Source organism: Leptonotus elevatus, chromosome 20 (assembly GCF_054856555.1).
Source record: "Leptonotus elevatus isolate MCC_2025b chromosome 20, RoL_Lele_1.0, whole genome shotgun sequence".
NCBI classification, from domain to species: domain Eukaryota; kingdom Metazoa; phylum Chordata; class Actinopteri; order Syngnathiformes; family Syngnathidae; genus Leptonotus; species Leptonotus elevatus.
Genome location: NC_141258.1, coordinates 572,033 through 595,580, shown reverse-complemented (window position 1 = coordinate 595,580; position 23,548 = coordinate 572,033). Strand labels below are relative to the sequence as shown.

The following is a 23,548-nucleotide window of genomic DNA, read 5'->3' as shown; positions in this document are numbered from 1 at the left end:
TTTCCTTCAAATATATTCAGATGAAATTTAAATCGATGAACATAAAATAAAAATAGAGCGTGAGTGGCTTTCAAACTGCTTGCACTTACACAAGGTGGCCACTAGAGAGCAGCAAGTCGTCGCTACTCAGTTACGCTCCTGTGCGTCTCTTTGAGCTCTTTGCACAGCTCGACGACTTCCTGAACTTAACACCACTTCTTTGTTTCCTGTCTCATGAGTGGACAAACTGATTAATCCAGGTGTGTCTGGCCAAAGTCGTCGTAATTACGGAGGTCAGGCACACCTGAATGAATCGCCTTGAAAGACAGGAAATGCAAATGAAGGTACAGGAAGTGATGGATTTGTGTAGAGAGCCCATTAAGAAACTTGTTTGAATTATAAATGTTATTATTTTTCATTAATGATACTCATTTATGTGAAATAGGAATAGATACTCATCAATATGTAACACTGTTTCTATCTGCAACATTCCTAGGAAATCACAATGCTTCTACATTTGAGCTCCTCTTGTACATTGATGACCCGACAACACTAAAGTCGTTTTTGTTTTGGCAGAAAATCTGTTCCCAAATTGCATTTTGAAAATAAGAGTTTACAAACAATTTCTTTCAAATCACGTCCCAAAACAAATGGAACAATAGTCATATTTGCTCGTCGCCATTTTTCCCCTGTCTGTACGTGCAATGACGTTTTTCTCCTCATTACAGGATGCGACCACCAGGCGTCGCTCCACCCTCACTCGGGCCTTCGCGTGGAGCCGCAGCTCGTTGCGTTCAAGCGTGCAGGACCCTCCTCGGACCTCGCCGAGGGTTTTCCTTTTTTTCTCCTTTTGCGCTTCATCTGGAGAGGAGACGAAAGTGAAGCCACCTGAGAGCAGCTGAATGTGACGTTTGTCCCACTTTGGCTTCCCGCCTTGACTGGACTCGTCACGTCAACCTGAGCTCGGCCGTCAGGTACGTCAACGCGTCACTCGCGCTGCATTTGTTAGTGCTTTAAAATGTATTTTTTCCAATTCTATTTGTCACTCCGGTCTCTTTAGTTGTACTTTTTAGTTGTACTTTCGGGAAGCTTTTGTCGGGAAGTCACGTGGACGCGAGTACATTTTAGATTTGAAACTCATTTCTAGTTTTTTGTTTTGGTATTTTTTTGTTATTTCACACTTCTGTTTGGTCGGCGGCTAGCTCCGTTAGCATTAGCATCGTTCATCATTGGGATGGGGATGCTCGACGAATGCCAATCATGCCAAGGTGCGCCGTCGCCATGGCAACCGTCACAGGGACCTTGTTGCTATCGCCCAGGCGTGGCTGACGCGAGGTCACGTGACTGCGCTACACAACAACGCTGAACAACGCCACACAACAGTACGAAACAAAAGGATGCACTATTGCAGTACACTCAACTACACAGTGCTAAAATAAAAAAATAAAAATACACTCAATTAAAGTGCTTAACAGTTGATGAAATCACAGTAATCAACATTAAAGTCGAGTTCGCTGAAGTGGACAGCAACTCACGTCCGCTGTGTTGACTTTTCCGAAGCACATTTGTGCACTTTCACCCGCGTCAAACTTGAAATATTTGACTTGAGTTAAACATTAATGTTTCTCTGTCGCCTCATCTCGCAGTTGTCAACAGGATGTGTGAGTGCTTTTTTCGCCCCCCCCCCCCCCACCCTCACTTTCTCGAAAAAGGGAAAATATTGGTGTCCAAATAAAAAATAATACAAACTCCAACAATTAACTTTGTCAAAAATGTTTTAAGTATATTTATATTGAACCACTTTTCAGATTTTCAAAATGTTGATTTTATTTATTTAAAAAAAAAAGAAAAGTTTTTAAATTCTAACAAAAAGTTCAGGGTCATTAGTATGCATTTAAAAGTTAAATAAAAACTTCAACAAGTCAAATAGCTTCCTCGAGTTTTCTACAGTAAATCAAGTTTTTTTCTAAATATATGAAAGTTTTTTTGGTGTGTGATTAGCGTCAATAAAGTTAAAACTGAAATAGTAAATGAGTTGAATAAAACATCTAATTAAATATGTTCATACATTACATTCTTTACAGAATATTAATTAAAATAAATGTATTAATATTCAATTATTCTATATACATTTAATGTAATATTTAATCATAATAAAAATAAATCAGAATATAATAATTACATGAATTACATTCATGAATACATTCGTATGAATAAATTAAATGTAAAAAAAAAATTATGTTTCGTCCAAATTTACAATATCAGCGCCGATAATCGGCCTGGCCGATAATCGGTCTGTCCCCACTTGAATAATAATCGTTGCATGTCTCCCCACCCACCCTGACCACCATTTTGGCGGACTGATTTTTGTTCGCACTGACCACCAGGCTGAGCAAGTTTCCTGTGTGACGTGTGTGTGTTAACAGGAAGCATTTGCCGACGAGCACGATGGCGTCCAACGCGAGCCAGCCGGCAGGTTGCGGTCCCGAAGTGTGGCCCCTCTACTTTGCGCTGTGCGACCTGGACGCGGCGTGGGGCGTGGCGGTGGAGGCCTTTGCGTCGGCGGGCGTGGCGGTCAGCCTGGTTCTGTTCATCGCGCTGCTGGCTAACGTGCCCTTCACGCGGGACCGCCACCGCAGGAACGCGGTGGCGCTTCACGCCGGCTTCCTGGCGTGCACGGCCGGCCTCTTCGGCCTGACCTTCGCCTTCATCGTGGGGAAGAACTTCTCCACCTGCGCGTCACGTCGCTTCCTGTTCGGCGTCCTCTTCGCCGGCTGCTTCTCGTGTCTGCTGGTTCAAGGCGTGCGACTCAACGCCCTCGCCAGGACGGAGCGCGCGCCGCGGGCGTGGACCTCGTGCCTCGCCGCCTCGGCCCTGTGGTCGGTGGAGGTGCTCATCAACGCCGAGTGGCTGATCATCACGGTGGCGCGCCGGCCGCCGGGGCCGGGCGGCGATGCGGTCGCCGTGCCCTGCGACGTGGCCAACGCCGACTTCGCCATGGCGCTGATCTACGTGATGGCGCTGCTGCTGGCCGCCCTGGGCGCGGGCCTGGGCGTCATGGCGGGAAATCGCAAGCGGTGGAGGAGGGAGGGCGCCCTCGTGGCGGCGTGCGGCATCGTCTCCGTCGGGATCTGGGCGGCGTGGATCGCCATGTACGTCCACGGGAACCGCGGGCCCCGGTGGGACGACCCCACGTTGGCCGTCGCCCTGGTGCTCAACGCTTGGGTCTTCCTGGCGCTGATCACCGTCCCGCAAGTCTGCTGCTCGGCCGCAGACGCGGACGGCGAGAGCGAGAGCGAGTGCGGGGAGAGCGCGTACCCGCGCGGAGGCGTCTGCTACGAGAACATCCTCAAGGAGCACAACACTCGCAACGTCTTTGCCGACAACATCGACAACAAAGCCTTCAGCATGGACGAGAACGCGACAGGTACGTTTTTTACAACCGTTCATTTTTGATGGTCGCTGCAGTGTTTTGCAAAGATTATTTTTATTTTGGTTTGATTGGACTTCATTGCATTATTCAACGACTTAATAATCAGTTGGTTGTTGAGATTGATTATTTGACATGTGATTGTTTTTTTCCTATTCCTAAAATCCGATTGAGAAAACGAAGGTCAGCGTGTTGGTCCGGTGGTCGGGGTGACAGTTCAAGGTTTGGATCTCGGTTCCGTCCGGTTTCTGCGAGTTCCTCAGATTGCTTCCAAACCTGAAGATGAAGAAAACTCTCCTGGGATGGGACCCGACTCACGTGGGACCCGACTCACGTCACGAAGACAAGCAACCGTTCTTGAACGCGGTTTTCAAATGTGATGGCGCCACCTGCTGCTTGGGTCGAGGTCGCTTGACTTGAGCTCTTGCTGACGGCCATGAATGTTTGACCTTGGACAAGGTTGAAGCGGGCACAACAACGTCAGCTTCCTCTTGATGCGTCATCGTCGCGCCTGAGCGCCCTACCCCGTCCCGGCGCCGCACGTCTCCGTGGTCTCCGTGGTGACGCGTCCCTGCTTGCGTTAAACAGCAACAGCCTCACTTCAATCATTGCCACAGCAGGAAAGGGGAGGGGGGGGAGGTTGGGGGAGGTCAGAGGAGAAACGGCAGTAAAACAGGCCGAAATCCACTCTCGGGCAGGGAAAGGCCCGTGGCTTGTAAAATGAGAGCAAGTGGCGATGTGGAGCTGCTGTGGCCAGATGTTGACTGTCGTGTTGCGCTTGCAGGCGCCAAGATGGTGTCCCCGTACAGCGGCTACACGGGCCAGCTGAGGAGTTGCGTGTACCAGCCCACCGAGCTGGCCCTCATCACCAAAACACGCCTGGCCTCCGTGAGTACGCACGACTCGGTCCCGGGTCACCTTCTGGCACGGGTTTGCATTTTCCTTGCTCCCCCCCCCCCGACAGAATCCTGCGGAAGACTCGGCCATCCCCAGAGCGTCGGCGGCCGGCGGAGGAGACGTGCGCGTGGCCAACGTGGCGGACGCGGCGGACGCGGTCAACGTGGCTTACGCAAACGGAAGCGGTGTAGGTTCGCGCCGACTTGTTTGTGTGTGCGTGCCTCGTCTGAATTTGTTTCTTCCATCATCAGGGTCACGCGTCGCACGGGACGCGTGAGTGGTGACGTCGCCGACGCCGCTTCTGGTCTCGTTCCCTGAACGTCGTCTGGACTGTGACAACCTTTGACCTTTGACCTCCTCTCCGGCGTGATGGAGGCAAGAATCGAGGGCTTATTGTAGATGTTTTTGTTCCACGTATTTCCTTTGTGGTCATGTGACGAGCGCGCGCGACGCGAGTCTGAACGTTGGACGAGCGGCTTTTGCGTTCTTTGGCGGTCACGGGAGTTCAAAGTTTCACGAGTTTGCGTCCAGGTTGACGTCGCCACGGCAACGGTGGGTCACGCTAAACTGCACAAGTCAACTCGATTGTGCTGAAAACAACACTTAAGCGCACGACGACACGAGGCGGAAGCACACGAGAGTCAAAGCGGGGCCGGCTATCGATTCGCATTTCGAAAAGACAGCATTTTTTCATCATATTTCATTTGTTTTTCATTGAAATCATAAATTGGAAAGATTCTGAATTGTGTAAGAAGTCCGTTTTATCAGGAATGGAAGAAAATACTTTGAAATTCCCATGAAGATTACATTTTAAGAAAACAGCAAACATATTTTTTGGGGGGGGGGGGTTGGCTTTAACTCATGCCGCCTCAGGAAAGGGGTCGAGGTCGTCCAAGGACGTTTGATTGGAAAACTCTCTCTCTCTCGCTCGCCCGTGTGTGTGCATCAGCGAGTTTGTGTGTGTGTGGGACGAGGTTATTATAGTTTGGGAATTTTCATTTTGACTTCGTTTTGTGTTTTGTTTTTTAATTTGAGTTAGTTTTAATTCGTTTGCACGGTGGTTCTGCTCGTTTTTCATATTAGTTTTACTTCTTGTAAAAATGCTTAATTTTGCTTTAGTTTTAGTTCGTTTCAGCATTAGTTTTTATTTTAAGTGTATTACTTGTGTGAAATATTTAATAAACACTGTGTGTGTGATTATAACATGTTATTTTCATTAATAAATAAACCATTTAACCAGTTACTGCCTCTGCAAAAAATAATTTGGAATTTAATGTTGGTGGGTTTTTTTTTTAATCAAATCAAGAATTGATGTTCCATAATTAATCAATATCGGATTGAACTAAGTAAATTGAATCGAATCGAACTGAACTTTGTTTTATTGACATCGAATCGATTGAGGAAATTAGAATCGATACGCAGCCCTAGTGTGTGTGTGTGCGTGTGCGTGTGCGTGTGCGCTTGCAAGCTTGGGCAAATGATTGTTTTGCACAAACACAAGTACTTGAAAAGTAGTTCGCATGTTCCTCATCTCCCAGAAAACAGAACGAGTCCGACTCTTCTTCCTTCTTTTGAGTTTTTGGTTGCTCTCGCAGCAAGAGGAACAACAACAGCAGCGTGGAGCACAATGTTCCCTTTGTGCTCTCGGGACAAAGACGGCGCTGTGAGAAAAACCTTGAGCGAGGACACCTGAGCGACACATCTGCACACGCACACTACACAAAAGTACACACCGCACTACACGATCAATGTGTGATGTATTTTTTGTCGACGTCGCTGACGTGACTTCAAGCTGACTCAGAAATGATGCGGACGAGAGGCTTTCTCTCTTTTCTGTCTCTGTCCTCCCTCTCTCTCTCTCTCTCTCTCTCTCTCTCTCTCTCTCTCTCTCTCTCTTTCTGTCGTCAGGCGGCGTTTCCATGAAGGCTTGCTTGCAAACAAGCAAGGCTCCCCCACGGGAAGGCAAGCACACATCAGCGCAGGCTCCCGGGGCCGGCGTTAGGGCGCGGTAGGTGTCGCGCGTTAAGGACAAACAACACCTGAAGCCGTGGCTGGACTTGCACTCGCAAAGATTCCTACATACGAGCAAGCCGTGGAACTCAAACGTGAAAAATACAAACGGATACTTAATATGTATTTTATAGTACAGTGCAACATAACTCGTAGGCATATATTCCTTATCCTCTCGGTGGAATGTTGTGGCTATCTCCGTGTATGATTGATGTCTGTATTATACTGCCCCCAGGTGGCAAAGATGTGCACACTAGAATGCACCAAAGTGCATTGAATTGAAGCAGAAAGTGTTGTAAAAACTAATGATTGCCATTCTATTTAATGATGTCATTATTTTATAAAGTACAATAACATCGATTTAAAAAAAATGCACATTAAAAATTTTGGCAGAGAGAATCCAATTTCTATTTTTTATTTTATTTATTTATTTTTACTGGTCCCGAAATTATTTTTATGTATTTCCTACAACTAATACATAATTAGTTTACTAAAAGGCAGAAGGTGGACATACAGCCCAACACAATAATAGTTTTGTGTTTTTCGATGGAGGCCCGCATTTAGCGGAAATTTAAGGAAACGATGACAAACAGTACAGTACTGCCATCTGCTGAGCATGTTTTGTAACGCACGGCAATTGTTTTTTTTCCTGATTGGTTCATATTTGTCGCTCACGGCCAATCAATGCTTTTGTTGACAAGGGTTTACTTCCGGGAGAATGAAAGGACATTCACGTTTACGACGAGGAAACCTCAGATAGTTTGTTGTTGTTTTTTTTAGGACACAAGTTTAATAGCATTGAAAACAAATCCGAGTCCTAATCGGACTTTTGTTGTCTCTCACAATGGTTTATTTGCTTGCGACGAGGTCGTCGGCGTCTTTACGAAAGGTCGGTTGCCTCCATTAGCCTCATACGTAACCGATCATCTATTTTTTCCACCCGTCCGTGACAAAAATAAATTCGTTGTATTCTTTGTGTTTAGATAACATAGCAGCACAAAAACTACGTTGTGTCAGATGACGTTGAATGAATTCTATCGAAAGTCAGCCTTTGCTTTAAATTCGGCCTTTTGACTTTTCAAAGTCGAGCTCAAAATCAGTAATATAATATCACCGTTCCATTTCTGTTTCTTCTTCTTTTAAATAATAAACTTTATTTAAACAAAGTATGCTATGCAGAACATTTAGAAAGGTCAAACGTCGAAACGGTTTAGAACTTCCTCAAAACACGCCAGGGAACATTTAAAGGAAAAAAAAGGACACATACAAAATGTAGAAGATGCAGCGTTAACAAAACTCTGACAGCTATATTGTAACATTTTTATGTTTTCACAGCTTTTTGTTTCATTCAAACAGATCATGGAGAAAAACAATTGTTCATATAACATAATAATATAGAACTTTGCTAAAATCATGTTTTATTGTGTATAAATTGCAATGGAGCTTGTGTCGCGCCTCATCACGACATCAACACACGCCATCGTCCAAACATTACAACGGGAAGATTAAAAATATACATTTATAGAATGGCCAAAGGTGACATTTTGTCTTGTTTACTCGATGTTGTCGCAGCTGTGCATGTTGTCTGTCGAAATAACCAACAATGATCTGAGGTTGAGTTGAGTGGAATGATGTTTGAAACACGGCAGGATTCAGACCAGCGGCATCGGTCCTCGTCCCTAATGCGGCTAACTTGCCTCATGTTGTGGTTTTGCAGCTGTGCATGGCGTCCTGGGGGCGGGGTCTGCTCAACCCGAACGTCCGCAGCAGGTGCGCGGACGTGGCTCCTCCCCGCGCGCCGCCGCCCCCCCCGGAGAGCAGCGGGTCACCCGGCGGCCCCCCCGCCGCCCCCACGCACTGCTGCATGAGCGGCTGCCACAACTGCGTGTGGATCGAGCACGCCGAGCAGCTGCTGGCCTTCTACAACGACGGCGGCGAGCGAGCGCTGGCCGCCATCGAGGAGACCGTGCTGGACGACAACCTCAAGGCCTTCTTGAAGATGGAGATCCGACTGCTCAAGAAGACGTGAGCGCCCCCCTGTGGTGAGTTGGGAGGCCGCCGTTGCTCGCAACCTCCAGTGGGAATTTTTGACAATGAAAGCGCGACGGTCCGACTGGCGTGGGAACGTCGACCGTTGCTCGTCGATCAGTCACGATGACGTGGCCGATCGTCTAAATGGAGAACTTTCCAGAACGGAGACGCCTGAAGCAGGAGGGAGGATTTGGATCTGGTGCGGAGGTTGTCGGAAAACCACCGACAGACGGTGGAGTAGCGCGCCACCGGAGACGGTCCACCGCTCGCCATCAAGTCTGTTTGCACTTTTGTTTGCCATTGTTTATTTATTGTTGTGAATAAAACACGCACGTATTTATTGCACTTGTGTTGTCAATGAAACAGTGGCAGGTGCAACTTGTTTGTTGTTGATGGTTCGTCACCATGGCAACGCGAAACTGTCGGGATTACGCCGCCGCTGAATATGACGTGACGGAAAATGACAGATTAGTGACATCGTCATCATCGGGAGCAGAGGCAGGGTTACCTCAGGTCACTTTGCATCCCTCGGTGGTCGTTGACTTTTTTTTCTCTCTACTTTTTGTCTGTCTTTGCATCCATCAAAGAAATCTATCTTTGAATCGGGTCATCCACGCAGCTCCATCTTTCTGTTCATCTGTCCTTCCATTTGTGTCCTTCCGTCCGGAATGAAGTCCGCAGACGTATCTGAGTAGTCAGCAGCTCATTCTGTAATAATTGCTCTCTTCCGGCAAAAGCATGGACGATGCACCACAGATTGCTGATCGGTTTTCTGTCCACGTGATGCTGCCGCTGTGGCACATTTCCAAGGAGCACTCGGCTGTGTTCGCACCCACAATGGCAAAAACCTCCCTTTTTCAAACGTGCCTCGGCGAAATGACCAACGTTTGGTCTAACCCGCCCCTGCGCAGATTTGCCACTCATGAAACTGGAGCCCCGTTTGTTTGTCCGCCCGTCTCTCTCCCTCGTGATGCATCCGACCGCCCCTCCGACCATCTAGCGAGCGATGACACGACACGAGGCGTGTCCGCGCTCATCCCGGCCGTATAAGAGCGACTCGTCATCGTCTTCCGCTCATCTGCCGTCTTGTCATCGGGCCATCGATCACGCGAGCAAAGCAGCACGTGAGTAGATCGCGTCCGCCCGAGGAACCGTTTTTCAGACCTTCCGTCCTCGCGCGCGCTTGACACATTTTATTGTGAAGCACTTTTTAAATATTAAAAAAAATGTTGTCTAATTTAAATGCGCACGTTTCCCGTAAGCACATAACCACGCTCATTGACATTTTGTGAAGGTCTTTTTTTGTCAAAAGAATGACAGTAGTTTTACGACTTTGTCATTTCAGCGGGCGAAGGAAATGTTTTGTGTTGTCGTGCGTTTGTCATTGAGATGTTAGCGCGAGGCTTAAGAGCGCGAGTGTTTGCTCAGCATTTGTTCCTCGTCCTCGCTAACAAGATTGAAGGCAGATTAGTAAAGTGAGCCCGGGATTAGGATGAGCTCGTATTGTCTCGGGGTCACGCTGACAGAACATTGCGTTGTCGCAGAAAACAAAAACAACAAAAACGCCCTGACTGTTTGTCTTGCTGCACGTGCACGTGCACGTGCACGTGCACATGCAAGTCGTTGTTTGTTATCGCACATCCTCTGGCAGCCTTTCAGGAAATCAAATGCACGCATCCTCAAATCCGATCAACACAACTCATAATACAAGTCCAAGTAAAAAGACACATTTTGCTGATTTATGAGATTATGCCTTTTTTTATGTGTGTGTGTGTGTGTTGGGGCTGGGTTTAAGAAAATACAATAATCGATATCAAATCGATTTTCCTTTTCAAACACGATATCGATTCATGTAACAATGAATCTGTGATCTCTTTTTTCCATAAATTAACAAGAAAGTAGAATTTTAAGGGTCAATTTTGTTGTATTTGATTTCATTTCTTGAAATTTGCTGTTTACGTGAATTCAAAAGTATTTTCTTACATTTATGAAAGATCAGACTTATTGCACTTTATCACAATTCAGAATATTTTTAATTGACATTTACGATTATTGAATTGGAATTATGAAAACATTTTCATCTCATCCTTGCTGATGTCAATGTTTGTGTAAGTGATTGTAACACGTTATTTTCATTAATAACTGCCTCTGCAAAAAATAATTTGGAATTTAATGTTTAATGTTTTTTTTTATTATCAAGTCCTTGTTATTTAAGAAGGTTTGATGTTCCATAATTATTCATTATAGGGTTGAACTAAGTGACTTGAGTCGAAATCGAATCGATACTCAGCCCTAGTGTGTGTGTGTGTGTGTGTGTGTGCGTGCGTGCGTGCGTGCGTGTGCTTACGCGCATGTTAACGTTCCCCAGAAGAGCATCAGCCCACACACGGACGGACGGAGATGAATCTGGAGGCGCCCAAAGCTGAGATCAAGTCGGCCACGCGGGTAAGCGGGGGCCCCGCCACCCCGCGCAAGGGCCCTCCCAAGTTCAAGCAGAGGCAGACGCGCCAGTTCAAGAGCAAGCCCCCCAAGAAGGGCGTGCAGGGGTGCGTGCGTGCGTGCCGCATTCTTTGCAAAAGTAGCAATTTCGGCAATCAACGATTGAATTGAATCAGCAATTGAATTCGTCATGATTAATTGTTGTCAGTCTTGTCACCATGGTGGTCCTTTGCGCGCAGGTTCGGCGATGACATCCCGGGAATGGAAGGCTTAGGAACCGGTGAGTCTTTCCACACGCACGGACGCCATGTTGGCAAAATGTTCAAATGTGTTTTTTGGAAGCATCTGCTTCCTTTTTTTTTTCACTAGTCATGACAAAGCGCGGACGAGTACACAACATCAAGTCGAGTCACGTGACTCAACTAAAATAGGGCCCGACCGATAGAGATTTTTTTCCCCCAGCATATTCTTGAAATTGGCAAAATAAAATGAACGTGAAATACATTCGAGTGTTTGTGAAATGCATGATTTCATAGTTTACGATATTTACATGTCGTCCACATGCATGTTACACATTGATGTGTGTGTGTTTGTTTCAGACATTACAGTGATTTGCCCGTGGGAGGCCTTCAATCATCTGGAGCTGCACGAGCTGGCCCAGTACGGAATCATCTGAGCTCACGCGGAACTCGTCAACACAAAACTGAAACACACACAAAAAAGAGAGAGAAAAAAACATATATTTTTTAATGTTGTTGTCATGGCACAGCAGCTGCTCGTATCTAGGATGCGATCTTCTTCTGCACACTTTGCCTGCCGTTGTGTTGTCGTTGTCCGTCTGTCCGTCTGTCCGTCTGTCCGTCTGTCCGTCTTTCCTCACAGTCAACTCTGAACTTGTTGCTTTGTCGTTAGCGTGTTTGCATGCATCCTCAGTTTTATGCTGAAGTGTTCCTTTTCTACTGCCATCTTCATCATCATCATCATCGTCGTCGTTTATGCGTGCAGAGTAACTCACACAGTTTGCCGCTTATTTCTAAATGCTTTCATTGTGCTTTTTTTTTTTTTTTCCTGCAGCCTGGTTGGCTTTGCAAATGACAGGTTCAATAAAAGAACAATTGTTGATGGAGAGCTTTTCTTTTCTTGCCTTCTTTACGGTATAAAAAAAAGGAGAATTCAAATGTTTGTTTGTTCTTGTTAATGGCAAGGGTGCGTCAAAAATCTACTAATATTTATTACTGAAATAAATGAGAATATATTTTTACAGTCTATCATTTTTCTTATATCTCATTGCAATAATAGGTTAAATCATTTTTGCAAATCATACAGTAAATATATTTCTAAAATAAACATTTGGAAAAAATAAATCAAATTGTGATTTAGTGAAGAAGATAAAACTCAAGGTTTAAAATATTTTGTATTAAACAATTGATGAATTTATTATAAGTCCAATCGTTTTAAATGGATTTAAAACATTTAATAATTATTTAAGAATTATTGTATTAAATGAGGAAATCATTACAATTCAATTAATTTAAAACAATAAAATGACACGTGACAAATAATTTTCATCATCTCATTGTAAATGGTTAAAATTATTACAAATAATGGACATATTTAAACAAATTACACCTACAGTTTAAAAAAACAACAACGTTATAATAAATACATACAATGACTAATATTATATTTATGATGTGACAAGCTGACGTCACCTCATTTTGACATTTTGATATATACTGTACATAAAGCTGGCTGCATTAAACTCTACTAATGAATAATAAGACGTGTGAAAAGTGTTTGGTAATGTGTATGTATGTATGTAGTTTATTTATTTATTCTTTTAAGACGACCGGAACGTTTGAATGAACATGTTTTCAGGGGGACGGTTATCGGGTTGACCAGCGGTGCCGCATCGGACGGACCCTAATGTTGGTTGCACCCGCTGTGTGATGGAGTTTCGTTGACAAACAAACACAGCGTCAAAGCGCGTCCACCATTCAATTTGTAGCAGCTGACGAAACGACAACAGCATGGCGGAAACCATCGTAAGTAGAAACAAACAAGCAAGCAACTCACGAAAAAGTGTCGTTTGTGGCTTGCTGGGCTCGGCGAAGGCGAGCTAGCCGGGTTAGCATTAGCCGTAGCGGCAAGTGTTTGTAGTGATGAGGCAGCACAATTAGCTAGCTAGCTAGCTGGCTGGCTAACGTGACGGCCCGTTCAAAGTAGACGGGCCCGGCCGGCTAAAGGCAATGTTGGCTTTGGACTCATCGACACAAATGTCTCTTGGAGTCTGGAGAGTGTTTAACAAATGATCTTTAACGTCCATTTGTTGTAGTGGAAATTATTTCGATTTTAGCACAACCAGCTGGAACGTTCCGCCTTTTGGAAAGTTGTTTTTGGTCGCATTTGGTGTCATTAACCTCAATGAACTCCTCGTCAAACTAGTCACCAAACTCATTTTATTTTTATTTTATTTTATTGTGGCACTGTCATCGTTGCCATACTGTGCTGTTGTTGTACTTGTTATTATGACTCACTTGAGACTTGCAAGGTGAAGCTAAATTACAGGCACAACATTTGACTAAGAATGCAAGTAACAATTAGTTTTATTATTTTGTTGATTATTTTGATTAATTTATACATAAAAAAAAATCATCCCTTCATTCAAAACCAAGTTGTTAGTACAGAAAATCGAAGGCGCAAAGTCACAAGCAGGCAGGCCTTTGATTGAGCGCGCAAATCCATCATTTGGCAGACGATTTGACTTGTCTTTGATGTTTGTGACGGTCGTCTGTCAAGCGGACATTTTGGGAAATCCATCCAGCCATCCAATTTGTGAGCCGCTTTTATCCTCATGAGGGTGGCTGGCGCGCGGCAGGCTGGAGCCCATCCCAGCGGGGTTACACCCTTAACTGCTTGCCAGCCAATCGCAGGGCAACATTTTGGGAAATGGTGGACATTTGGAAGCAGTGGATCACCTGTTAAATGTCGTCAGATGAGCGTAAAAGAATTTGTCTTTTTAGGTCATCCGAGTCCAGTCCCCAGACGGGATGAAGAAAGTCCCTTCAAGCAAGCGGGAGACGGCTGCTGCCTTCTTGAAGAAGGTACGACTCGAACAGTAGATCACAACGTTTGCAGTTTTTCATCTTTCACTTTTCATGCAGATGAAACGATTCAAATCGTATAACTGCAACATTTTTAACCGAGCTGCTATTTGTCAAAATGATATTATTTGGACATCAATGTTTTCATAAAGATCCCAATATGTCACACATCACATGTTCTACAATTTCTAATGTCACTTTTAAATGAATCCTTATTATTTTCAAGCGTTTTAGTCAAACATTCTGTTGGCGCTCCATGAACATTGTGCTTCTCCTTCTGGTCTTGCTCACTTGGGATTTGGTTGCAAAAAAAAAAGAGCCATCCTTTTTCTTTCCTAATTGAATTGATCAATTCAGGAATTTTGTGTTCTTTATTTTTCCCGCCAGCGCAATTCCAGTTTGTTGCCGTTTGTGCGAGTTGACTTGTTGGATCGTTTTTTGTTTCCGTTCGCAGGTGGCCAAAGAATTTGGCTTCAACTCCAACCGCTTCTCCCTTTACCTGAACCGCAACAAAACCGGAGAGATCCTCTCGCAGAACAAAAGCCTCAGCCTGCTGAAGATCAAGTGAGCATCGGCTGACGTGAAAGTCTGCCGGACAGGAAGTGATGTCACTAAGATGCATTTTGCCGCCGCAGGCACGGCGACATGCTCTTCTTGTTCCCCTCGAGCTCGCCGGCCGCCTCCTCGTCCACGGAGGTGATGGACACGGCCGCCCCGCACTCGTCCTCGTCCGTGCCGGCCGCTTCCTCCTCCTCCTCCTCCTCCTTCTTGTTGCCCCGCCCCCAGCCGGCGCCGCAGATCCAGGAGGACGACATCGACCAGTTTCTCACCAAGCAGGACGGCAAGATCTACAGGAACCGAGACGCGCAGTTGTGAGGAGGCGCACGCGACATCCAGATACATGCAAAGTGCTAGCTTAATGCTAACATACAATGTGAAAAGCTGTACACAAGCTAGCCGAAATTAGCATCGATGTTACGGCATTTGTAAACATTCAAACAAGTTTGACATACACGGAGCCGCAAGACACACAAGCAGAGATACGACGAATGCTCACAAGCGTGAATTGTGTTTGCAACGTAAGAACAACAAGTCTTACTGCAGTTGAGTTGGGGACCTTCTCTACCTCTTCTGACTTTTAATGACGCTATGGCTCTTCTAGAAGAGCTCGGTGCTGCCCGCTGTGGCACAATGTGGAACTACAGCTCTGCTGTGCATTTTAAAAATGCCCTCCCCATAAAGTGGCCATGCTAAAGAAATGCGGCAAAGCTTGACTTTTGTCCGAATGAAGGTCCTCAGCTCACTGAAGTTGTCGTCTGTGCTTGCAGATGTCGCCATGGCGCCTTGGGGAAGTGCGTTCACTGTGTGCCGCTGGAGGTCAGACAACCGCTGATGGTCTTCTTTATCTGTGCTCCTGCTTCTCGACCTCCTTTTCTCCATTTTCCCGTCTGCCGTGTTTTCATTCTTCCCTTCTCCTTTCCTTTCTCGCTCTCCTTTCGCTTCTCCTCTTTCTCTTCTTCCTCTCCTCGTTTGTCTGGATGGTGACGTGTACTTGCGGCGTCTGTGCTCCGGCAGCCTTTTGACGAAGACTACCTGAACCACCTGGACCCGCCCGTCAAGCACATGTCGTTCCACGCGTACCTGCGAAAGCTGACCGGAGGAGCCGACAAGTGAGCGCATCGGCCATTCGTGCCACTTTCTTCATCGCGTTGTCCTTCGTTAGTGACCGTGATCACGATGGGAAATTCATCATGCGCAATCAAGCCTATACTTGCGATGTAGTCGGCCGACCACCAGGGGGCGAGCGCATGATCACCAGGATTATTATAGTTTGGGAATTTTCTTTTTAGTTACTTTTCATTTTGTTTTTTTAATTTAGTTTGAATTCGTTTTCGGTTTTAGTTTTAGTTCGGTTCAGTATTAGTTTTCATTTTGGCTTTTGTTTTTTTAAAACGTGTATTACTTGTGCGCAATATTTCATAAACACCATGGTAAAAAAGAAAAGAAAAAAGTAACACGTTTCTGACCTAGCGTTGCATTTTGGCTGAGTAAAATGAAAAAGCATGCGAGCCAACAGTCCAGCAGACAAATGTGTTGCCCATAGGAGCGACATCATCGGAAGGGGCTTTTCTATTGGCTGCTGCTAGATGACATCACTTCTGTGTGACACTCTTTTAAACGTCTTTATTCTGGTTAATATCCAAATAAATCAAGACTAAAACGAAGGACGTTTTCGCTATCGTTTTGTAAACATAAAATGTACTTTCAGCTAGTTTTCGTTCTTTATTTCATTTTGTTAACGTAATTGGTTTTTCAATTTTAGTTTTCGTTTTTCTGTTAACTAAAATATCTTTGCTGCCGGCATCGAGCACGCATGTGCTGCATCTTTAGCGGACCCACAACGTGCACAGGAAGGCAAAACCTCACGTGTGTGAGCCACACGCGCTAACCACTCGGGAAAAAAGTTACTTTGGTGTCAGGAGACGTCAAGCAGATCTCAGAAGGAAGAAAATTGCCATTGCCGAGTTGTCGAAATCGAATCGAAATGCTACCAATTCGTTCAAGCCCCTTCCCCAAACAAACAACCCAACATTTTGATGTTGTGTCCCTCACCTGCGTGCTTTTGAATCTTGTACGTCTCAGGGGCAAGTTTGCCGCCCTGGAGAACATCAGCTGCAAAATCAAGTCGGGCTGCGAGGGTCACCCGCCCTGGCCGGAGGGCATCTGCACCAAATGCCAGCCCAGCGCCATCACGCTCAACAGACAGGTACCACAAACGCCGCCGTCGGCACGTCCCCGCCAAAGTCCACCATGCGGATTTCATCCTGCGAGTCATGGCGCTGCTGAAAAAATAGCGGCTGCCGGCAGGACTTTTCACGCTCATGGCTCACATCGCGCAAGAACAATCGGCACTTTTTGTGCTCCTTTTGCGTCTTGCTTTTTTATTTTTTAGCTTTTGCGCAGGGCTGGGATGATATTTTATATATTTTTCCAAGTCGTTCAGGATGATTACGATTTAAATTGATTTTAATGTAATAAACCCAACCAAGATTTATTTAAAAATAATTCCTGTGCAAAACGTCCAGACAACAATAATGTATGCTGATTCTAAATCCGATTTTTGCTTGATTGTCACAATGAAGTAGTTGTTAGCTATTACTAACGTGTCTTTGTAAAGCACCCAACCAGCATTCTGACACGTGACGATAACATCTGGATGGAACAGAACCAACAACACCTTTTAATAATCCACAAGACAAAATTCCATATCACAATTTATCAAATTTTCAAAATGACGATGAATCGAATTCCTTTGATTTATTGCCCCTCCCCACTTTGGGCTGAGATTTGTAACTGGTTTTGAGATCGGCGGTGGGTTCGAATGTGAGCATGCGCGCAAAAGTGTGGAATGTCTTTCCATCACGTTCCATGCGTCCCAGTTTGCGCGTTTGCTCCTCAGAAATACCGACACGTGGACAACATCATGTTTGAGAACCACACCATCGCCGACCGCTTCCTGGACTTCTGGCGCAAGACGGGCAGCCAGCGGATGGGTTACCTGTACGGCAGGTACACGGAGCACAAAGACATCCCGCTGGGCATCCGAGCCGAGGTGGCCGCCATCTACGAGCCGCCGCAGGTGAGCGAGCGACCGTCCGTCGGGCTCCCTCGCCTCTTCCGTTAGAAGTCTGCCAACGCTGGCGTGCTCGCTTTCAGAACGCCACTCAGAACAGTCTGGAACTGCTGGAGGACCCCAAAGCCGCAGCCGTGGACGAGATCGCCGCCAAACTTGGCCTTCGGAAGGTCGGTCGTCTTGGCGCCGGCCTCGCTCGCTGTCCGTTTTCTTCACCTCCGCCTCAAACTGCTTTTGGCAGGTGGGCTGGATTTTCTCCGACCTGCTCTCCGAGGACACCAGGATCGGGACGGTCCACTTCACCAGAAACCAGGTGGCCAACATTCCCGAGGCGGCTGACGCGTGTCAAAAGTCGCGCCGCCGTGCTTCCTCAGAAAGATGACCGATTTTGCCTTCTGGCGACAGGACTCTCACTTCCTGAGCTCCGAGGAGTGCATCACGGCGGGCTTCTTCCAGAATCAACATTCCAACCCCTGCAAGCTCTCTCGCGACGGGCATTTTGGATCCAAGTTTGTAACGGTGGTCGCCACAGGTCAGGCCGCCGCCGCCGTCGCCCCGCCCGGCCCGAGCGCCGTTTGCCCGTTTGTCACGATTGTCGCGCTGCTCCTCAGGCGGTCCGGACAACCAGGTGCACTTTGAGGGCTACCAGGTGTCCAATCAGTGCATGGCACTGGTGAGGGACGAGTGCCTGCTGCCCTGCAAGGACGCGCCCGAGCTGGGTTACGCCAAAGAGTCCAGTCCCGAGCAGTACATCCCGGACGTCTTCTTCAAGGTAACGCTCGTCCCGTCGCCGGTCGCCATTTTGGCTCAAGGCGGCCTTCTGCCAACAGGATACAGATAAATTTGGAAACGACGTCACCTTCCTGGCACGACCTCTTCCCGTCGAGTATCTCATCATCGATGTGAGTCCCTTCTCGCTTCATCTCTTGACTGTCAGACGCAAAGATCAAATCGCTCGCATTGTGAAAACGTTCACTCCACTAAGATATTTAAGGTCGAGTGTCACAAATTGAAATGTGACATCATCATTTTTGCTGCTCACGTGTCGACCTCGCAAACAAGAAATAAGGAAGCGGTTGTCCATCAAAAGCAAAATGTCCTCCCGATGGCGTCTGCCTGCCTTCCAGGCGGCAACAAATATTTTCCCAAGCAAGTTTATTTTTGCCGCCACAATGTTCTGGCTGCTCAGTGAACACCAAGTCACATGATCACATTATTAGAGCTGTCAAAATTCTTGGGAGTTTTCGACCATCAAACTATTTTAATAATCCAGTTTGAAGCCATTTTATTCATTCCATTGGTCCAAATGCTCCATCAACAGTCGTTGTTGACTGATTTCTGTCATCCTTGATGAAAGAAGAATTTTCTGTGTTTGATCCAAATAAGACATTTGCAAACATCTTTTACTTTGGAAAACAATGACCGAACTGCTAACATCGTACAAACCTCAAACCCCCTTTTTTTAATCATTATAAAAATACACCAATCACTGATTCATAAACTCATCAGAGCTTTTTGTAATGAAAAATGAAAATGAGTCAGATTAAGATGGTTAATCGATTCTTAAAATATTGGATAGTGACAGCACGAAAACTGCCGGACGGCAGCGCGTATACATAAGAAAAAGTAAGCAACTGAAGAGACGTTTGGGGAAAACGAAAATCCCAGATTGTATTTGTGGTCTTCCTCGAGCTGGTTTGTGGCCTGCGTGGTCTCGTTTGCTTGCCAGATCACCACAACCTTCCCCAAGGACCCCCAGTTCACCTTCACCTCCGCTCACCGCTTCCCCATCGAGAACCGAGAAATCCTCGGAGAGACGCAAGTAAGGACGCACGCTCGCTCGCTCGCTCGCTCGCTGGCGGTCGACCCTGAGAAAGCCAACGGCGCCAATCCTTTCCCTCGTCTTTCTCCTCAGGACTTCCACAGCCTGTCCACGTATTTGTCGCAGTGCGCCTCCACGTCCTTCCTGGACATCGTGTCCGACTTCCATCTGCTTCTCTTCCTGGTCACCAACGAGGTCATGCCTCTGAGGGTGCGTTTGCTGCCGCCGCCGCCGCCGCCGCCGCCGCCTTTTGCGACCGGTGAGCGCCGTCGGCCGCCTGACGCGTTGGCCTCCTTTTGCAGGACAGCATCGGTTTGCTGCTGGACGCCGTCAGGACGCGCGACCAGGACCTCGCCGAGACGTGGAAGAAGTCGGAGCAGTGGGCCACCATCGAGCAGCTGTGCGGTAAGTTCAGTTCCTCGCAGGCGCGCAAAGCGCACGTTCAGCTGTCAAAATATGACATCGCGTAGATCCGATTATAAACCCGTTGATTCGTTTTTCAATTAATCAATTGGATAAGACTAAACATGTTTTGCTTTCAAATTGATAGCAAGATCAATTGTTGTTTGTGTTCCTTGTTTGTTGTGTAACATCCATCGGGAAAAGCGTCAAAAATGTGAAAACTGATGTTTGGGGGAAAAAAATCCATCTTTGTCCCACACAAATCGGAGCCGATTAACGCTGGAGAGGCTGAAATCTCAACATTTGTACAATTTGAAACAATCAATTACAATTTCAATTATTACACTCAAATCAGCATAATTAAAAAAAAAAAAACATTATTAATACTCATTTTTGAGTTGTTTAAATTTGTACCTTTTTTAAACAACTCATTTAATAATAATTGTTTCATCCAAAATAAACTTGCATAATTATAGTGTTTAAAAGAATTGTATTTGTCTTGCTAATCTTAGCGTTTAAACATTTTCTTATTTTTTATCCCAAAAAAATGATTGTCCTAACCGTGATTTCAATTATGACCAAATTAATTGTGATTAATATTTTCTTCATAATCAAGCAGCGCTAATCATAATAGTTGGCAATTAATTTTACAATTGACTAGTTGATGTCGAATTTCCCTGCTGTTATTTTTAAAACAGCAATTTCATAAAAGAAGAAAAAAACAAAAAACGCGATGTGAAATTGTTTTCATGCCCAAATTGCAAAGTCGGGTTGTGTAACGTGGACAAGCGTTTTCCTTCCCGTGACGTTTGTGGTCTCCATCCCCTCCCCACAGGCACGGTGGGGGGGCAGCCGTCGTCATCGGTGGGTTTCGACAGCATGGGCGACCCGTCGGCGCCGCCGTCCTCCTCCGCCATGTGGTCGTGCGTGCACTGCACCTTCATGAACCAGCCCGGGACCGAGCACTGTGAAATGTGCAGGCTGCCCCGCACTTAACAACACACCAACAATCCCCCCCCCCCCCAAGCCTCCCTTTTACTTTCTAATAAAAGATGATGGTCCCTTGTGCTGTCAGTATTGAGCGCTTCCTGCTGGGATGCTTTGGACTGGGAGGGGCCAAACGCGTACTGTAGCTCATCTGATGTGTGATTGGACGGCGTCGCTCGTCTTCATCTTCACTCAACGAGTGCTCGCCGCTTCCTGGTCTCAACGTTTGGTTGATCTGAACGAGCCCAAAAAGCAAAGGTGCTGCTTTGAGGTACAAGTTCCATTCCTTTCCTGATCTCAAATCGCTTTTGTCCGCTGAGCTCATCTAAAGAAACAAATCGAGTTAATTTTGTTTTTAATGTGTTTTCATAAGAATTATTTTTACAAGGGCAAAATAAATTGGCAACAATTCTGATAACTAATCTGATTTCATTTGAAAACTATATACAGTAACGAATAAAATAACTTCTTTTTTGATCCCTTAACACTCCCAACAATAAAAGACAGCTAAATGGCGCCATCAAGTGGCACTGTCCTTCCACTGCAGGGAAATCAATCTTGCCTGTTGTGAAATGCTGTCATCTAGTGGTGGGGATCTGAAGTGCACATATCGCAAAACTTGTAAATGGAGGTACTCGTATCTCAAGGCAGCACTGTCAGGAATCTCGTCGGCCAATTTGCAAATACAACTCGCAAGGAAATCTCACAAATGCGAGCGTCTTGAATGTTACGTGCCCAGTTTGCAAGTCGAACCCGTGGAATTTATTAACAAGGCATGGGTGCAAAAAATGTGCTTATGAGATACGCAAATGTTCAACTTCGTTACAATTGACGGGTTTTTAAGCTTGGTTTGGACTTAGAGGGGAATGTCAACGATCCCAATTGGATTTTTTGGGACAGTATTCTATTCTACGCAGCGGCAGCCCCACTCGTCTAAAGTCAACATTTTGTTTAATATTGCGTTCGTGGAATGCGAGTTTAGCAGCGCAATCCAGCAGTTTGGAATCAATGTCAGAAGGCGGCCATTTTGACACTTGCTGTCCCAGTCAAAGTCACATCACAGCAACCAATCACAGCTCGGCTTCAGAAAGCAGGTGAGCTGTGATGTCATCTTCAGTCGACAGCAAGTGGCAAAATGGCCGCCCCCCTGAGATGGAGAAAAAGGGCTGGACTTTGATTCATTCCTCACATTCCACAAATATAATATTCATTTATACAATCTTAATCAGAATGTCATATTTGCACTAGTGAGGTCACATATAACATATTGTTGTCACGAAATGTTTAAGGTTGACTTCCACGTGAATAAATTAGGCGACTTATTAAGCTGCACTCGTGAGATTTGGAAGTTGTGCGAGATTCATTAGGACGAAGTTACGCTTGCGATATTCAAATGAATACGTCGCTCACAATTGAGGACGTCGCACGGCAGCAAAAGGGTTCCCTCGCTTTCAGAGTTACGCAACGCGCCGCTGTCACATCAATTGCGCAAGATTTTTAGGCGGCGTCGCACTTGCAAGATAAATGAAAATGATGACTTGCTAAGTTGAGCTTGCAAAATACGTCAAGTACGCGTTTGACTTGCGAAGTTGCACTTCAGCGCGGCTCCTTTTCTAAATGGAGTTGAAGAAGACATGCTAATTCATGTGCCGAGTGCCGCCTGCGACTCGCTAGCGCCCCCTGAGGAAGGGACGTGCTTTTGCCAGGATTTGCCACGTTCCCAAAAGCAGGAAGGAAACGGACGCGCTTGGGCTCAACTTTGCCGAGTCCAAAAGTGGCGTTTTGGCGAGTTTGACCACAATTGCGTTGATGTGAGAAAATATTTGAGTTGAGGTGATTCTGGACATTTGTTGCTTTTGACACATGAGTGGGCAGCTTCCTCTTGACGTGATTTTCATTTGAAGGAATAAAAAATTCAAATTTGAAAATTGCTTTGGTCTTCCTCTTGAAGTGTTGATGAAATATTGAATTCAAGTCTTAATTCTGATGCTTTTGTGGCTCTTTGACGTGATCAAGAAACATGAATGTGATGACGGCATTAGTTTCTGCAGTTTTCCCCTAAAATGGCTTCATTCAAATAATTCAGTCTTATACGTGTCATTGTGTGGAAATTAATTTCCATTAAAAAAAAAAAGTCATTTGTAAAGAATATAATTTAAAAATGCAACTGAATTACTTTGGTTCAATTCTTTTTACAACGTTTTTCTGAATGTGGAAGGAAACGGAAGAAAAGCAACGCCGGCGCGGACGGCGACGACATGCAAACTCCACCCGGACTCGGTCTCGCGTCCTCTGCCCTGGGAGGCGGACGTGAAAAACCACTCGCCCACCAGATTGCCCAAATGATTCCATTAAAAGAAAAACACAACGCACAACTATTAACAAAGGAGATGAAAGGAAGCTTGTGTGTATAAAAAGTTGACACACGTTTGAATGACCTTTTGTTGTAATATTTCAAAATAAGACCGAGATGAATCCTTTTAAAACTTTCTATCGCTATTACTTAAAGGTTTAAAGGATTGGAAGTATACCAATGAAATAAAAAAATGGCAGTGAAAATCAACTCCGTTGTTTTTATGTTTCCGAAGGTAACTTTCGTGCTTCCCAGCGACGCGTTACTCGCCTTCCTTTGCATCAACAATTCTCTTCGGACCCATTTCGCACCACCAGCTCTCCACCGCCACCATAAATACGTTCATTTGTCTTATCAATTCAAATGTATTTTCATTCTTTTATTATGCCTTTTTATTTCTTTGTCATTCCGTTCGTGCTTTGTTACATCCTCTTTTCCTTTTTGAAAACCAAACTCGTCA

The 23,548-nt window shown here is 45.7% G+C and overlaps 4 protein-coding genes across 4 annotated transcripts; all 4 read left to right on the top strand.

The window, feature by feature from the left end:
- The first annotated feature begins 734 nt into the window (after positions 1–734).
- On the top strand, positions 735–5,546 carry gprc5c (G protein-coupled receptor, class C, group 5, member C). The gene is made up of 5 exons (XM_086064494.1): positions 735–953; positions 2,406–3,406; positions 4,194–4,297; positions 4,374–4,493; positions 4,558–5,546. Exons 2-5 carry the CDS (start codon positions 2,428–2,430, stop codon positions 4,588–4,590), a joined length of 1,236 nt encoding a protein of 411 aa, XP_085920620.1. The 5' UTR covers positions 735–953; positions 2,406–2,427; the 3' UTR covers positions 4,591–5,546.
- A 1,452-nt stretch (positions 5,547–6,998) lies between these two features.
- oxld1 (oxidoreductase-like domain containing 1) lies at positions 6,999–8,692 on the top strand. The gene is made up of 2 exons (XM_086064730.1): positions 6,999–7,205; positions 8,034–8,692. The coding sequence occupies exons 1-2, from the start codon at positions 7,161–7,163 to the stop codon at positions 8,343–8,345; spliced, it is 357 nt and encodes a 118-aa protein (XP_085920856.1). The 5' UTR covers positions 6,999–7,160; the 3' UTR covers positions 8,346–8,692.
- Positions 8,693–9,331: 639 nt separating this feature from the next.
- pde6gb (phosphodiesterase 6G, cGMP-specific, rod, gamma, paralog b) lies at positions 9,332–11,912 on the top strand. The gene is made up of 4 exons (XM_086064729.1): positions 9,332–9,471; positions 10,716–10,893; positions 11,026–11,066; positions 11,386–11,912. The coding sequence occupies exons 1-4, from the start codon at positions 9,354–9,356 to the stop codon at positions 11,460–11,462; spliced, it is 414 nt and encodes a 137-aa protein (XP_085920855.1). The 5' UTR covers positions 9,332–9,353; the 3' UTR covers positions 11,463–11,912.
- A 772-nt stretch (positions 11,913–12,684) lies between these two features.
- Positions 12,685–20,814, top strand: nploc4 (NPL4 homolog, ubiquitin recognition factor). The gene is made up of 17 exons (XM_086065154.1): positions 12,685–12,831; positions 13,810–13,890; positions 14,345–14,454; positions 14,526–14,762; positions 15,219–15,267; positions 15,466–15,560; positions 16,534–16,657; positions 17,351–17,530; positions 17,608–17,694; positions 17,766–17,837; positions 17,930–18,056; positions 18,136–18,296; positions 18,355–18,426; positions 19,254–19,346; positions 19,440–19,556; positions 19,649–19,751; positions 20,584–20,814. The coding sequence occupies exons 1-17, from the start codon at positions 12,817–12,819 to the stop codon at positions 20,742–20,744; spliced, it is 1,884 nt and encodes a 627-aa protein (XP_085921280.1). The 5' UTR covers positions 12,685–12,816; the 3' UTR covers positions 20,745–20,814.
- The last annotated feature ends 2,734 nt before the right edge of the window (positions 20,815–23,548 follow it).

Coding starts and splice junctions, on each gene's coding strand:
- gprc5c (XM_086064494.1), top strand. CDS start 2,428: ATGGCGTCCAACGCGAGCCAGCCGGCAGGTTGCGGTCCCGAAGTGTGG. Junction 4,298..4,373: donor CCAAAACACGCCTGGCCTCC/GTGAGTACGCAC, acceptor CCCCCCCGACAG/AATCCTGCGGAAGACTCGGC. Junction 4,494..4,557: donor CTTACGCAAACGGAAGCGGT/GTAGGTTCGCGC, acceptor TTCCATCATCAG/GGTCACGCGTCGCACGGGAC.
- oxld1 (XM_086064730.1), top strand. CDS start 7,161: ATGGTTTATTTGCTTGCGACGAGGTCGTCGGCGTCTTTACGAAAG. Junction 7,206..8,033: donor CGTCGGCGTCTTTACGAAAG/GTCGGTTGCCTC, acceptor GTGGTTTTGCAG/CTGTGCATGGCGTCCTGGGG.
- pde6gb (XM_086064729.1), top strand. CDS start 9,354: ATGACACGACACGAGGCGTGTCCGCGCTCATCCCGGCCGTATAAGAGC. Junction 10,894..11,025: donor CCCAAGAAGGGCGTGCAGGG/GTGCGTGCGTGC, acceptor CTTTGCGCGCAG/GTTCGGCGATGACATCCCGG. Junction 11,067..11,385: donor AATGGAAGGCTTAGGAACCG/GTGAGTCTTTCC, acceptor TGTTTGTTTCAG/ACATTACAGTGATTTGCCCG.
- nploc4 (XM_086065154.1), top strand. Junction 15,561..16,533: donor CTGACCGGAGGAGCCGACAA/GTGAGCGCATCG, acceptor TGTACGTCTCAG/GGGCAAGTTTGCCGCCCTGG. Junction 19,347..19,439: donor AAATCCTCGGAGAGACGCAA/GTAAGGACGCAC, acceptor CTTTCTCCTCAG/GACTTCCACAGCCTGTCCAC.